This window comes from Mytilus galloprovincialis, chromosome 7 (assembly GCF_965363235.1).
Source record: "Mytilus galloprovincialis chromosome 7, xbMytGall1.hap1.1, whole genome shotgun sequence".
NCBI lineage: Eukaryota > Metazoa > Mollusca > Bivalvia > Mytilida > Mytilidae > Mytilus > Mytilus galloprovincialis.
In genome coordinates this window covers 85,736,401-85,753,549 of record NC_134844.1, presented here as the reverse complement: position 1 = coordinate 85,753,549, position 17,149 = coordinate 85,736,401, and the positions used below count along the sequence as shown (strand labels likewise).

At 32.4% G+C, this 17,149-nt stretch overlaps 1 protein-coding gene across 1 annotated transcript in view; it reads right to left on the bottom strand.

Moving 5' to 3' along the window:
* Positions 1 to 278: 278 nt before the first annotated feature.
* Positions 279 to 17,149, bottom strand: part of LOC143083902 (uncharacterized) — a 35,690-nt gene continuing 18,819 nt past the window's right edge. Inside the window, exons 3-5 of the mRNA XM_076260297.1 lie at positions 12,257 to 12,477; positions 7,719 to 7,812; positions 279 to 4,809 (exon numbers count right to left, since the gene is read on the bottom strand). Coding sequence (XP_076116412.1) covers positions 2,666 to 4,809; positions 7,719 to 7,812; positions 12,257 to 12,477 — 2,459 coding nt within the window. The 3' untranslated portion in view covers positions 279 to 2,665. The remainder of the gene's footprint in view (positions 4,810 to 7,718; positions 7,813 to 12,256; positions 12,478 to 17,149) is intronic.

Genomic DNA, 17,149 nt, shown 5'->3' with positions numbered 1-17,149 from the left:
TCCTGTTCACACTAAACGATAGGCTAAATGTTCGTTCTGTTAAAAAAAACAAATATATTGACCCTCTCTAAACAGATAAACAGCTAGCTAATTGTAGCTTTTTCTTTATATAACATAGGTCACACGCGAAGAGCACCATAATGTATTACTTTGATGTGTATCTTACCCATATACATTATTGTGAGACAAATGTCCAATGGTTAAGGGTGTCTTCAATCTTTTTGAGAAGAAAACAGATATAAAAAGTAATTTAATTTAATATCTAGTTTTTTATTTAGGTCTCATTTCTCCAAAAATATATATCAACATTACAGTAAATGTGTACAGAAATATACAATTCAATTCAATACTTTATTCTCTAAAAACCAATACAATCAAAGGTACAGAAAATGACATGCAAAAACAATATACAAATTAAAAAGTCAATTGTTCATGAACCATTGAAAGGTCTTTCCTTCTTAGTTAAAAAATATATGGTTTCTAAGGACTTTTATGTTTATAACAAGTGGTTGCTAAGGACAAAAATCATTCCTAAGGATAAAAATATTACTACCAGTATTACAAATGTCATACGTACTATTCATAGTATTTAAAGTTAAAAAAAAAAGTGATTGCTAGTACTTAAATGTCGTTGTTAGGTACAAAAATGTCATTTCCATTATTAAAAATTCCATATTTATATTATTCATAGCCTTCTAAGTTCAAAAATATATGGTTGCTAAGGTGTTTTATGTCGTTGCTAGGGACCTTGACCTCTGAACTTGACCTTATTTTATAGATCTTATTATGCCGAACATTTTTGCATTCAAAGTTTTTTTCTATCTCTGACCTCTTTTGAGTTATGAGCGAAAAATCATCATTTCGGACCCGAAAAACAGTTTTCGTGCCCTAGGTCCATAAAAGTTGGTCCAATAATTTTGAACCCAACATAACAAATGTAGATCTGGACAAGACACACATTTTCTTTGTTATATTTTATCAGCCATCTTTTACGGTTATTGAGAAAATATGATAACAAGCTAAGGTCAAAATCTAGGTCATGACCTTGACCTTTGGTCAATTTTCTTAGTCATGTAAATTGATGATCATTGGTGAAGATTCTAGGTGACTACAACTTACGGTTTCTGAGTTTTAGCGGCCAACTGACATCGGTTAATTTTCGAAGGGGCATAACCCTACCAATGAGTCGTTGAATCTTTTCGATCCACATGTAACGAAGAACCAGGGTCTGTTCCTGAACAAATTCCACCCTTTTTTTTCCTACCTTTTATGATAACAAGGTTTTCGGTGTTAGGGAAGATAACCCCTATAAAGGAAATGTTACGGGTCGTGCCCTCACTACAAGATAGATTTTGGTCAACCGATACTAGATACCAAATATCATTTTAACATGTTGCGTACTTTTTTTGGGAAATGTCGTTAAAGTTTGGCGGAAAGAATAATAATAATAATAATAATTAAAAACCAATTCTTCAGAGAACAATTGAAGGTCTTTCCACCTCGATAATAAGAATGAAATTTAAAAAATGATGTTAGAAGTCACTCCTTGTTGATGTAATTTGGTTCTTCGAATTGATATAAAAAAAATAAGATTAATAGGTATATGCAGAAGACTTAATTGTTTTAGTATGAACAGAAAATAATTTTTAGCAAAGGTCAAAATCTAGAACGTCAAATTGACCTTTGACCTTGACCTCAATTACAAGGTCATAGGTCAGTGATCTCTAATCAAAAGACCCCAGGTCAATCATTTGTATGGTTGTGGAGAAATACTGATTTTAAATACATAAGGGGGGAAAACCTCTATAAGGGTTAACCAAAACACTTTGACTGAAATAGGTTGAAGTTGCGCCTTATTGTAAACAGTTATTTGGCAAACACATCATATCATTTACTGTCACAGTTTCTGTGGTATAACGATAACAAGCAAAATTCAAAATTTAGAACATGACCTTGACCTATGACCTTGACCTCAATTTCCTTCAAATGGACCAAGGATTTCATATCAAAAGACTGTAGGCCTCTACGACTTATAACGTATGAATTTATTTAACAAATCGCCTATCTTAAATTTTCAAAGGGAAATAACTCCCATAAGATGTCTTCCGATCACTCAAGTCAAAATAAACCAAATCATTCTCAAGAGTAGACGAACAATTTGGTGAAAACAATTTGCTAAAATCTTTTACGGTTTTAAAGATATAGCAATAACAAGAAAAAAGGGATGCGGGGAGATAACTCCTATAAGAATTAGTGTTCGGTCACACAGGGTGAGTTTTGAAAACCCCATTACTGTACAACATCATTGGCCAAAAGATCCATTCGATATGTTGTAAGACAAAAAAAACATCTCAGACGGCAGAAGAAAAAAAAATAATCAGAAGAAAAACAAAAGGTCTTTCCACGAAAAGTGGAAAGACCTAATAATAATAATCAGAAGAAATACAGTAAGGTCTTTCCTTATAGAAAAAGGAAAGACCTTAATAATTCACAAGAGACTATAAAAGTAAAAAAATATAGCAAATTCGTCAATTTCAAATATATATATAAATATTTAAAATATTAGTTTTCGAATTTAATACTATACAAGCACGATATTAGCAAAATTAAGGACTTCATGCCCTACTTTTTTCTTCACATGACATTCCAACTGTAGTTGTGCAGTCTAGTGTTCGGAAAATAACTTTACAATCTCTGCATGTTCATTTTCTAGAGCTACATCCATTGGAGTTTTATTATCTGTGTTACAAATATTAACATCGGCATTCCTCATTAATAATGCTTTAACAATTTCTCCATAATCATCTGTTGACACTTCTATCTTTTTGTGATAACTTATACGTAACCAGATTTCAAAAATTTTCTCTAAAGAACCAGGCTGTTTATACTCATGAACCTCAAAGCAACCCATACATTTTGAGGCAGCATGCAAGGGAGATTCCCTCTTTTTATTACAAATGTTTATATCACAATTCTTGTCTAATAATAATAATTTTACAATATCAACATGTCCCCAATTCGAGGCTACAAACAAGGGGGATTCATTTTCTTCATTACAAATATTTATATCACATCCGTGCTCTAACAATATTCTAACAATTTCAATGTGATTACAAAGTGTTGCTACATATAGGGGTTTAAGATTCAGACAGTCATGTGGATCAATATCACAGTTTTGTTTTAATAATAATTTAACAATCTCTGTATGGCCAAAAGCTGTGGATAGATATAAGGGTGTCCCCCAATATGCCCCACCGCTTAAACCTAAATCATTTTTTGGCATTTTTTTGAAACTTTCAGTAAAATTCTTTAATGATTCAATGTCCAAAGAAGTAGCTGTACTTATGTTTTGAAGGACAGCAAAAAATTGTACTATTGCAAAATCCGAAGAATGCTTATGATTAAAACGTTTATTTATGTCACCATTGTTTTCTAACAATAATTTAATTGATTCAAGACAACCACCACCGGCAGCATAAGCTAAAGGAGTTAGTTCAAAATCATCACATACATTAACATTCATTTCCATATCTAACAAGACCTTTATAATATCATTGTAACCTCTTGCTGCAGTTATTAACAATGGTGAAGATTCAGTATCCGATAATGATCGACATAAATCACGGCATACTGGGTCTTCAGATAACAATTTAAGGAGTTGCTGATGAAATGTTCTGCTTTTTAAATGAGTGTGCCAAAATATGTTGGCAAAATCACCTAAATCAGAAGGATGAAATAAACGTTGGAAGTACTTTGCTTCTTTTTCCACTGGGATTTTGATCATATATTCATCTGTATCTTCCACAGATTGTAACTGGAACCGTGTGAATAAAACAGGGTAACTACAGTGATTTAGAATAATGTCCAGAAGATGTTCACCATAAAATGACACGAAAATATCAAATAGTTTGTCATGCATTATCATGTAACTAGATCCGATTTTCTTCACATACGAATGAAGAAAAATGTCTAAGTGTGTTCTTACAACTTTGATATTTAGTTGGGTTGACATCACACATTCTTCGGCAATGTCACTAAGAATGGTTTTAATGCCAGATGTTGCTGACAGAACTTCATCGGTTATACAGTTGTTATGGATTACAAAAAGTGAAAAGACAGCAAAAGACGTTTGATCTTTTTCCTCTTTCATTAAAGTCAATTCTTCTTTGATAACTTTTACAGGCTGTGAAAAAAATTTCAGTATGTTTCTTTCTTGGTTAGTAGCAAATATTTGACACAGAAGAGGAAAGAAATCGTACCTGTTAAAAAGATTTGCTTTTTGAAGGATTTCAGCGTTTTCGGCTCCGACATGAGCTTTCGCCATTAGAAAACGTTCATTTTCACATAAGCTATAGTCTTTTGACAACATATCGAAGTGTGTTGTGAACAGAAATTGCACATCTTTGAATTGATAGAAAATATCTGACCTACTTGACGCCAATATTATAACATGTTCACACTGTTTGATTTTGTTTAACTCTGTACCTAATTTTTTCCACTTTTTTAGAAGATCATAATCTAGCGAATATTTACCACAAACATCATCAAAGATAAACACCTGTTTTTCTGATTCATTATAATAATGTGTGATGTCTTCTGGAAAGTTTGAAGGTATGATTTGGTAACCTTCGTTTCTGTGTAGTAAGAGAGAAACCTGATGAGCAGCAGTGGACTTTCCACAACCAGATGGTCCAATTACAGCTATGAAACTATTCTCTTTTGTCACTTTCATCAACTCTTTTATGGCATTTGTCTCAACCATTTTTATTTCTATTTCTTTCCAATCTTCAATAATTTCTTGATGAATATCTGTAGTATAATGTTTATTACGATTAAGTTTTTGACGTCATATGGATATTGTGGTTTTACCATAAAGAAAGACAAACTAGCAAAACACAAAAAAGGCATAAGTCTTTGCAACAGTTATTTAAAAAAAATAACGAAAACTGTTGTCTATATCACAAAAAATGAAATCAACAATGTCCACTGCATTCATGCAAGTGCACTAGTGCACAGAAGTTCCAGTTACTATACTCCGCCGCATTTTTGCGCCTGTCCCAAGTCAGGAGCCTCTGGCCTTTATTAGTCTTGTATTATTTTAATTTTAGTTTCTTGTGTACAATTTGGAAATTAGTATGGCGTTCATTATCACTGAACTAGTATATATTTGTTTAGGGGCCAGTTGAAGGACGCCTCCGGGTGCGGGAATTTCTCGCTAGATTGAAGACCTGTTGGTGACCTTCTGCTGATGATTTTTCTATGGTCGGGTTGTTGTCTTTTTGGCACATTCCCCATTTCCATTCTCAATTTTAGTAATATAATCTAGTAAAGGCTTAAAAGACAATGACAAAACTCTGCAATTTGCTAAAAGTCAATATTTCAAGGGTATTAACATCTAAAATTGGTTGGCTTTCAACCATTATGTTAATGTTCATTTAACCCATGGTTACTGATAGGTCAATCTGATAGATTAATACTGACTCCGGACCAAAGTCTAAATTTAGTGTGCTGAAAATTCTGAAATTAAAGAATTCATTTAATACTAGTATTGCAAATCCCAATTGCTATTTTCCGAAACGCGCGTCTGGCGTATATATAAAATTTTGATCCTGGTATCTATGATTAGCTTATTTTCATTCAATTTAAATCAATAAAATTGAGAATGGGACTGGGCATTGTATAGCGAAAACAACAACACTACCAAAGAGTAGAAACAACACTACAAAAGAGTAGAAACAGATCAGGCCACCATAGTATTTTCACAACAGCGCAAAAATCCCATCCAAGAAGGCAGAGTTTATATGACCCCTTTAACTAAAATGTGTACTAGTTCAGGGCAAATGGACGTCACACTAAACTCTGAGACATATAAATAAACTAAACTGTAGAAAATATACATCTAGCCAATTTAGAAATTGAATAAACAAACACAAACCAATTACACAATGAATACGCACATTAAATTCAGTTTAAAAGAAGTCAGAGTCCGATGTCAGACTGGATAACAGAAAAAACTAAGCAAAATGACAATGATACATAAATTAACAAAGGACTACAAGCAGTTACTTCCATGTAAATATAACAATATAACAAGTATCATGCCAACAACATTTACGTTATACATTGTGACATACACGGGCGCATCAATCAAGTTGAGAAGTATATACAACCAATCAGATTGTGACAAGGGAACGTCACCATATAAAAATGAATAACGATTAATAGAATATGAAAAATCATCTCTTGTATCGTTAATATTGGTATTAAGGCCACGGTTTTTTAATTTGTTGGTTTACGGATTTTCAACATGAAAAAGTCGGGTCGGTCGGTCGGGAAAAAAATTAAATAATATCTTTCAAGACAGAAGACTGATATGCAAAATAAATATATATTTCACCTTTCTAATAATATGTTTGTTATCCTATTTTGTCATCATTTCTTAAATTTCAGTTTAATGAAATATTATTGCTCAGTTGTAATAAAAATTGCATGACATTGCCTAATAATTTCCCGTAAAAAGGGGGTGCACAGACAAAGACGTAATTAAATTTCATAAAGGAAGACAAATTCACATAGCTCTTAATCAATTCCAGAAAACTTGGTGAATAATGATCTTCAAGAACGAAAACTGATAAAGAAATAAATGTAAAAGCGTGGTAAGAAAATAATTTTCAACACACGCGTCAAAAACGTAATAGACTCGTCCACTGGAAAAAACGAGAATATCGGGTTAATCTGTTGTCACGCATTCCCGTTTTTATCCAAATGAACGAAAATTTTTTATTATCTATGAAACAAGAAAATTTTAAATGATCTGTTAATATTCAGTACTTTAACTTGATGTCCTGAACTTCCACCTTTCCACATTTGGACAAGTCTATTTCTATGAGAAGATGCATCTTACGGACTGTTGACAAATAAGAGAAACGAACTTATTGTGTAATTGGTTTTAAACACGGGTTTCGTTCTACAAAAATATTTGTCCAAACGACATGTCAATGTCATTAATAATTGATTGATCTATTTTTAGAAACGTAAACTGGAAGTTTCATTTTTTCACAACAGAAAGTGTTATCAATTCTGTTAGTGATTAATGCATTTCATTTTATAAAAAAAGGATAATTTATTTATTTTTCAGGGATAATGCATTTGTGAGGGTCGGCGGGAATGAAAAAGCATGAAAAGTCAATTTTATTTTTATTCTGGAAATAGACAAAATCAGGTCGGCGGATCCGTAAACCAACAAATTAAAAAATCCTGGCCTAAGCTTCCGGTTAAAGATATTGATAAAAAAAATCACGGAAGGGCAGTGTTCAATACAAGTATTGAATCAAGTCCATATTGAATTTGTCAAATGAATAAAACACCACAATAATTTCTTAGTTTCAATAATCTTTAAGGTGGCAAAGTTAAATTAAAGTGGTTTATGAATTTGACACATCCAGAACTTCTGATGCCACTGCGTACAAAGTTTGTAAAATATATGTGCAACATTACAAAAATTACGCAATTACTCTGCACACAAATTATCCAATGTTTTACTATCATAAAGGACAAAGGTCAAAGTAAAGATATATGACCCCTGCCACCCCTCATTGAATCAGAATACCAAGTTTGGTCGCCCTCAGGTATACGATACTAATGTATATATGCAAGACACAAAGCCCAAAGGTTTTATTGTCATAAAATTAAAGATCAAAGTCCAGATCAGTTCTTACTTTTCATTCCATATCCTTTTCCACTTGAAAGAGATGAAACTCGAAGTTGTGCACATATTTCTTTGTAACTTTCACCACCAAGTCTTACTATAGCCTGTTAAAAAGAGATTAAAATCATAAGAGATACTCAAAATGTTCAGCATGTTACCGTCTCTTTAAAACCATTTACAAGATACCGGTCATAAAACAAAGCATTTTTTAAGCATTAGTTTTCTCGTTTGAATATTTAACATTAATTATTTCAGAGCATTAAAAAGTAGACTATGCTAATTGGTGAAACAATATGGTGACCTAGTTTTGTTAATTTCTGTGATGTTTTGGTCTCTTGTGAAGAGTTGTCTCAATGAAAATCAAACCAATTTTTTCATATGAAAGGTCAATTTTTTTTCGTTTAAAATGATTATATTTCGTCATTTTGAACCATTTTAGTGTGTACTATACAGTATGGATATGACCATTGTTCAAGATTATACAGCGACAATAAATATACCCTCTACATGCTTTATGTACAAATTGTCTCAGTTCTACAAAATTTTCAGCATATCTTGTTTTGTTGATTATTCTTTGCTGTTAAAGGTTTTGCATTTTCTAATGCTATTATATTTATTGTAAATGCCATGCTAAACAAATGATAGTCCCCCTCACACTGTCATGGTAACTTTTAACCTCTGGTTCCACTTTTTATAACAGCTAAAAACCAGATGCTCCCCAGGGCGCAGCTTTATACGACCGCAGAGGTCCAACCCTGAACAGTTGGGGCAAGTATGGACACAACATTTAAGTTTGATACAGCTCTAAATTCATATTGTGATTAAAAAGTTGACACAACATAGGTTTCTGACATAGAATGAATGTTGGCTAAGAACTTAAACTTAAAAACTTAAAACTATTAAATTGGACATTTACCTATTATGGGCCAATATCCAAAATATTAATACATAATTAGATTCAGCATATCATAGAACCCCAGGAATTCAATAATGTTCAATTTTATACCCTTTAGACCTCAATGTGGACCAATTTGATAACCGGGCCCAAATATTAACCAGATGCTCTGCAGGGCATAGCTTTATACGACCTCAGAGGTTGAACCCTGAACAGTTGGGGCAAGTATTGACACAACATTTAAGCTTGATACAGCTCTGAATTTGGATTGTGATTAAATAGTTGACACAACATACATGTAGGTTTCTGACACAGAATGAATGTGGTCTAAGAACTTAAACTTAAAAACTTAAAAAATTTAAATTGGAAATTTACCTATTATGGTCCAACATCCAAAATATAAATACATGGTTAGATTCAGTATATCATAGAACCCCAAGTATTCAATTTTTGATGAATCAAATAATGTTTAATTTTAGACTCTGAAGACCTCAATGTGGACCAATTTGATAACCGGGCCTAAATATTGAAAATCTAAATACATGGTTAGATTCAGCATATTGAAGAACCCCATATATTAATTTTTTGTTGAAATCAAAAAAAGTTTATTTTTTTACCCTTTGGACCTTTAAATGTAAACCAATTTGAAAACGGGACAATACTGTGCAATTGAATATTTCTTGCTATTGCGCAAAACTGTTCAATTGAAGATTTCTTGCTATTGCGCAACACTGTGCAATTGAAGATTTCTTGCTGGTGCATAATACTGTGCAATTGAAGATTTCTTGCTATTGCGCAATACTGTGCAATTGAAAATTTCTTGGTTTTGCACAATACTTAATATAATAATTTTGGACCCCGATTTGGACCAACTTCATGAACTTGAAAACTGGGCCCATAATCAACCAGATGCCCTGCAGGGCGCAACTTTATACGACCGCAGAGGTTGAACCCTGAACGGTTGGGGCAAGTATGGACACAATATTCAAGCTGGATTCAGCTCTAAATTTGGATTGTGATTAAATAGTTGACACAGCATAGGTTTCTGACACAGAATGAATGTGGTCTTATGAACTTAACATTTTTGTTTTGCCTTTGAGCAATTCACTATGCTGTAGAATATTAATCCTCTCAAAAAAATGTTTGAAGAAATTTTCTTTTTATTTATGAAATTTCAAATGAGAAAAATTGAACCCCCCTCCCTCCCAATTTTTTTTTTCACATCCCCCTTTCCTTTATTCCAAAACTGATCTCAGTTCAAATTTCTAATGGAGTTTGCAACAATAATTACTCATTTAAATACATCATAAAATATTAAAATGTAAAAAAAGTGCTTGTTATCACTGAATGGTAAAGATTGTTTTAATTTATCAGTTGGTAGTAAAAGTGAATATACATTGTATATTGTATAAAACAATGATTTAAGTTGATTCAACTACTATTCTGGACAAAGAAAGACATCTCCAATTGAAATTTCTTGCTATTGCACAATATTGTGCAATTAGATATTTCTTGCTATTGCGCAATACTGTGCAATTGAAGATTTCTTGCTATTGCTGAGTACTGTGCAACTGAAAATTTCTTGCTATTGCACAATACTGTGCAATTGAAGATTTCTTGCTATTGCTGAGTACTGTGCAATTGAAAATTTCTTGCTATTGCACAATACTTAATATAATAATTTTGGATCCTGATTTGGACCAACTTGAAAACTGGGCCCATAATCAAAAATCTAAGTATATGTTTGCATTCAGCATATCAAAGAACCCCAAGAATTCAATTTTTGTTAAAATCAACTAAGTTTAATTTTGGACCCTTTGGACCTTAATGTAGACCAATTTGAAAACTGGACCAAAAATTAAGAATCTACATACACAGTTAGATTTGGCATATCAAAGAACCCATTTATTCAATTTTTGATGAATTCAAACAAAGTTTAATTTTGGACCCCCATTTGGACCAACTTGAAAAGTAGGCCAATAATTAAAAATCTAAGTACATTTTTAAATTCAGCATATCAAAGAACCCCAAGGATTCAATTTTTGTTAAAATCAAACTAAGTTTAATTTTGGACCCTTTGGACCTTAATGTAGACCAATTTGAAAACGGGACCAAAAATTAAGAATCTACATACATAGTTAGATTCGGCATATCAAAGAACCCCAATTATTCAATTTTTGATGAAATCACACAAAGTTCAATTTTGGACCCTTTGGGCCCCTAATTCCTAAACTGTTAGGACCAAAACTCCCAAAATCAAACACAACCTTCCTTTAATGGTCGTAAACCTTGTGTTTAAATTTCATAGATTTCTATTTACTTATACTAAAGTTATGGTGCAAAAAAATAATGCTTATTTGGGCCCCTTTTTGGCCCCTAATTCATAAACTGTTGTGACCTCAACTCCAAAAATCAATCCCAACCTTCCTTTTGTGGTAATAAACCTTGTGTTAAAATTTCATAGATTTCTATTCACTTAAACTAAAGTTATAGTGCGAAAACCAAGAAAATGCTTATTTGGGCCCTTTTTGGCCCTTAATTCCTAAAATGTTGGGACCAAAACTCCCAAAATCAATCCCAACCTTCCTTTTGTGGTCATAAACCTTGTGTTAAAATTTCATTGATTTCTATTCACTTTTACTAAAGTTAGAGTGCGAAAACTAAAAGTATTCGGACGACGACGACGACGCAGACGACGACGACGCCAACGTGATAGCAATATACGACCAAAAAATTAAAATTTTTGCGGTCGTATAAAAACTGCTTGTAATCACTGAATGGTATAGATTGTTCTAAAACCAAATGTCTTCGGATGACGACGACAACAACGAGACCAACGTCATACCAATATACGACCAAATTTTTTTTTCAATTTTTGCGGTCGTATAAAAATAGAAACATGTCCAATATCACTACACAGAGATTTATTGACTTTTGAGTTCCTCATCTCGAGGTGCATTAAAGCTTGACCCAATTAACCATCGAGGTCATATCCAGAGATTACCGACGGTCATATAAACCGATTAAAAAAATAGATACAGATACAGATAGATAGCGAACTTATGGGATTGGATTATTCTAGGTCTGTTTGGTTCAACTTTTATGATAATCATAGTTTTTACCTGTTTATGTGGATCAAATCAACCTACAAATGGTTCTACCTTGTTTCACTTTCAATATTGGCATTCTTTTACATTTAATAAATAAACATACATAATTCATGCGCAAAAAAATAAAATCACGAAATATAACTCTGAGATTGTTTTGCTTAAACGACTCACAAATCCTTTTGACGAAAGAATTACTTGACATTAATCTTGATCAATATTATAACTATTGTAGTATAAGCTATTATAAATTTTGTCAGATAAGAAACATCGCTGATGAATGATTCACTTAGAAGTGAATAACTCGACCTCAATAAATTTGTTTTCATGTCAATTTAACCCCTTAGACGGGTCTTTGGTCAGGTAAATCAATACTGGTGAGTCGTATGTAGACAAAACATGCGTCTGACGTACTAAATTATAATCCTGGTACCTTTGATAACTACTTACGCATTACCAGGTTAGTTACTAAAAAATTTAAACAAAAACTGTGAAGACAAAATTAATATTGGAGACACATTTTACATTGTATCTTCAATAACATACCTGACAAATTTCTACCCATTGCTGCTCGAATGCAATGTCAGATATCTTCCCGTTACAATGTGCCAGCTCATTTCTATAAAATTTTATCCTAGAAAGATCAGCTCCTTGAAGTGTATCACTGGGAAGAGGAAGTATGTCTGATATCTGAATCTGTGTTAGATTTCTAATCAGCAAAATCATCAATGTCAAATCAAAGTCACTGGAACAAACTGGTTTTTGATCTAAAATTACAAAACAGCAGTTAGAAAGGAGTGCATGGATTTTTCTAGCATTCCACAGGGTCGGATTTTCAGATCCATTCCCAAAGGCAAAAACCCTACATTTTTCCCAATTTTGGGAGTAAAATTCCCAAATGATCACAAAATTTATTTTCATCTTTATTATTCATGACAGAGATGTTTATTTTATTCAACAGTTAGCTTTATGTCAAAAATCGTCAACAAGTAATGTGTAAATCTAAGTTGAAACATTGAATGACAAACAACATTTGACAAACAATGGCTGCCATATATAAACCCAGCTGACTAAAGTTCTCGTCAATTTATTTCCCTGAGAAACAATTTCCCCGGGAAACAAAGTAATTTCTAAAACCACCGGTAGCCGATGGAAAACCATACGCACAAAATAGTGCACCGTACTTCTATTTTCGCAGATAATTTATTAATAATGTTTAAATTTTATAAGAAAAGGGGTCATATTCAATTTTCATAGATTGATTAATTATTTTCTTAATGATTCTAGTAAATAGTAGAGGAAACATAATAAACCAGATGCTCCGCAGGGCGTAGCTTTATACGACCGCAGAGGTTGAACCCTGAACAGTTGGGGCAAGTATGGACATAACATTCAAGCTGGATTCAGCTCTAAATTTGGATTGTGATTAAATAGTTGACACAGCATAGGTTTCTGACACAGAATGAATGTGTTCTAATGAACTTAAAATTTTTGTTTTCTCGTAGAGCAATTCACTATGCTGTTGAATATTAATCCTCTCAAAAAAATGTTTGAAGAAATTTTCTTTTTTATTTATGAAATTTCAAATGAGAAAAATTGAACCCAATTTTTTTAATCACATCCCCCTTTCCCTTATTCCAAAACTAATCTCAATTAAAATTTCTAATGGAGTTTGCAACAATAACTACTCATTTAAATACATCATAAAATATTAAGATGTAAAAAAACTGCTTGTTATCACTGAATGGTAAACATTATTTTAATTTATCAGTTGGTAGTAAAAAGTGAATATACATTGTATAGTGTATATAACAAAGATTTAAGTTGATTCTGGACAAAGAAAGATAACTCCAATTAAAAAAAAATCTTGCTATTGCACAATATTTTGCAATTAGATATTTCTTGTTTACTATTCTAGACAAAGAAAGATAACTCTAATTAAAAAAAAATTTGCTATTTCACAATATTGTGCAATTAGATAGTTCTTCCCATTGCGCAATACTTTGCAATTGAAAAGACTTGCTATTGCACAATACTTAATATAATAATTTTAGATCCTGATTTGGACCAACTTGAAAACTGGGCCCATAATAAAAAATCTAAGTACATTTTTGGATTCAGCATATCAAAGAACCCCAAGATTTCAATTTTTGTTAAAATCAGACTAAGTTTAATTTTGGACCCTTTGGACTTTAGTGTAGACCAATTTGAAAACAGGACCAAAAATGAAGAATCTACATACACAGTTAGATTTGGTATATCAAAGAACCCCATTTATTCAATTTTTGATGAAATCAAACAAAGTTTAATTTTGGACCCCGATTTGGACCAACTTGAAAACTGGGCCAATAATCAAGAATCTAAGTACATTTTTAGATTCAGCATATCAAAGAACCTAACTGATTCATTTTTTGTCAAAATCAAACTAAGTTTAATTTTGGACCCTTTGGACCTTAATGTAGACCAATTAGAAAACGGGACCAAAAGTTAAGAATCTACATACACAGTCATGACAGTTAGATTCGGCATATCAAAGAACCCCAATTATTCAATTTTGATGAAATCAAACAAAGTTTAATTTTGGACCCTTTGGGCCCCTTATTCTGTTGGGACCAAAACTCCCAAAATCAATACCAACCTTCCTTTTATGGTCATAAACCTTGTGTTTAAATTTCATAGATTTCTATTCACTTATACTAACGTTATGGTGCGAAAACCAAGAAAAATGCTTATTTGGGTCCCTTTTTGGCCCCTAATTCCTAAACTGTTGGGACCTAAACTCCCAAAATCAATACCAACCTTCCTTTTGTAGTCATTAACATTGTGTTTAAATTTCATTGATTTCTATTTACTTAAACTGAAGTTATTGTGCGAAAACCAAGAATAATGCTTATTTGGGCCCTTTTTTGGCCCCTAATTCCTAAACTGTTGAAACCAAAACTCCCAAAATCAATCCCAACCGTTCTTTTGTGGTCATGAACCTTGTGTCAAAATTTCATAGATTTCTATTAACTTAAACTAAAGTTATAGTGCGAAAACCAAGAAAATGCTTATTTTGGCCCTTTTTGGCCCCTAATTCCTAAAATGTTGGGACCAAAACTCCCAAAATCAATACCAACCTTCCTTTTGTGGTCATAAACCTTGCGTTAAAATTTCATAGATTTCCATTCACTTTTACTAAAGTTAGAGTGCGAAAACTAAAAGTATTCGGACGACGACGAAGACGACGCAGACGACGACGCCAACGTGATAGCAATATACGACGAAAATTTTTTCAAATATTTGCGGTCGTATAAAAATCTAAGTACATTTTTAAATTCAGCATATCAAAGAACCCCAAGGATTCAATTTTTGTTAAAATCAAACTAAGTTTAATTTTGGACCCTTTGGACCTTAATGTAGACCAATTTGAAAACGGGACCAAAAATTAAGAATCTACATACACAGTTAGATTTGGAATATCAAAGAACCCATTTATTCAATTTTTGATGAAATCAAACAAAGTTTAATTTTGGACCCCCATTTGGACCAACTTGAAAACTAGGCCAATAATTAAAAATCTAAGTACATTTTTAAATTCAGCATATCAAAGAACCCCAAGGATTCAATTTTAGTTAAAATCAAACTAAGTTAATTTTGGACCCTTTGGACCTTAATGTAGACCAATTTGAAAACGGGACCAAAAATTAAGAATCTACATACATAGTTAGATTCGGCATATCAAAGAACCCCAATTATTTAATTTTTAATGAAATCACACAAAGTTCAATTTGGGCCCTAATTCCTAAAATGTTGGGACCAAAACTCCCAAAATCAATACCAACCTTCCTTTTGTGGTCATAAACCTTGTGTTAAAATTTCATAGATTTCCATTCACTTTTACTAAAGTTAGAGTGCGAAAACTAAAAGTATTCGGACGACGACGCCAACGTGATAGCAATATACGACGAAATTTTTTTCAAATTTTGCGGTCGTATAAAAATCTAAGTACATTTTTAAATTCAGCATATCAAAGAACCCCAAGGATTCAATTTTTGTTAAAATCAAACTAAGTTTAATTTTGGACCCTTTGGACCTTAATGTAGACCAATTTGAAAACGGGACCAAAAATTAAGAATCTACATACACAGTTAGATTTGGAATATCAAAGAACCCATTTATTCAATTTTTGATGAAATCAAACAAAGTTTAATTTTGGACCCCCATTTGGACCAACTTGAAAACTAGGCCAATAATTGAAAATCTAAGTACATTTTTAAATTCAGCATATCAAAGAACCCCAAGGATTCAATTTTAGTTAAAAAATCAAACTAAGTTAATTTTGGACCCTTTGGACCTTAATGTAGACCAATTTGAAAACGGGACCAAAAATTAAGAATCTACATACATAGTTAGATTCGGCATATCAAAGAACCCCAATTATTTAATTTTTAATGAAATCACACAAAGTTCAATTTTGGACCCTTTGGGCCCCTTATTTCTAAACTGTTAGGACCAAAACTCCCAAAATCAAACCCAACCTTCCTTTTATGGTCATAAACCTTGTATTTAAATTTCATAGATTTCTATTTACTTATACTAAAGTTATGGTGCAAAAACCAAAAATAATGCTTATTTGGGCCCCTTTTTGGCCCCTAATTCATAAACTATTGTGACCTCAACTCCAAAAATCAATCCCAACCTTCCTTTTGTGGTCATAAACCTTGTGTCAAAATTTCATAGATTTCTATTCACTTAAACTAAAGTTATAGTGCAAAAACCAAGAAAATGCTTATTTGGGCCCTTTTTGGCCCCTAATTCCTAAAATGTTGGGACCAAAACTCCCAAAATCAATCCCAACCTTCCTTTTGTGGTCATAAACCTTGTGTTAAAATTTCATTGATTTCTATTCACTTTTACTAAAGTTAGAGTGCGAAAACTAAAAGTATTCGGACGACGACGACGCAGACGACGACGCCAACGTGATAGCAATATACGACCAAAAAATTAAAATTTTTGCGGTCGTATAAAAATGATTGTTTATGTCAAACAAGTTTGCATTTTGTCTGCCCGTTCACTAGTGATCACTAGTTTGTCATTCTGTCCGTCAGGACAATATTCCTAACATTTTATCATCATGATTGAATATATTTATTAGATAGTTGATATATACTATGAACATTAATTGGATAATATTACCAGGGGGGGGGGTCATTTTTTTTTTGTGTTTCCAGTGGAAACATTATTGTGTGTTTCCAGGGGCAACATTTTGTTATGTTTCCAGGTTTGTCTTAAAATTTGTTAACTACTTGTCAATTTTTCCCTCTCCTAGTATGGGTTTATCTTAGAAATTTTTCATGTTTCCAAGGAATACATTTCATTCTTTTTTCATGTGTTTGCAGGGAGAACACAATTATTTTTAGTATGTTAACTACTTGTTAATTTATAATGTTTATTGTC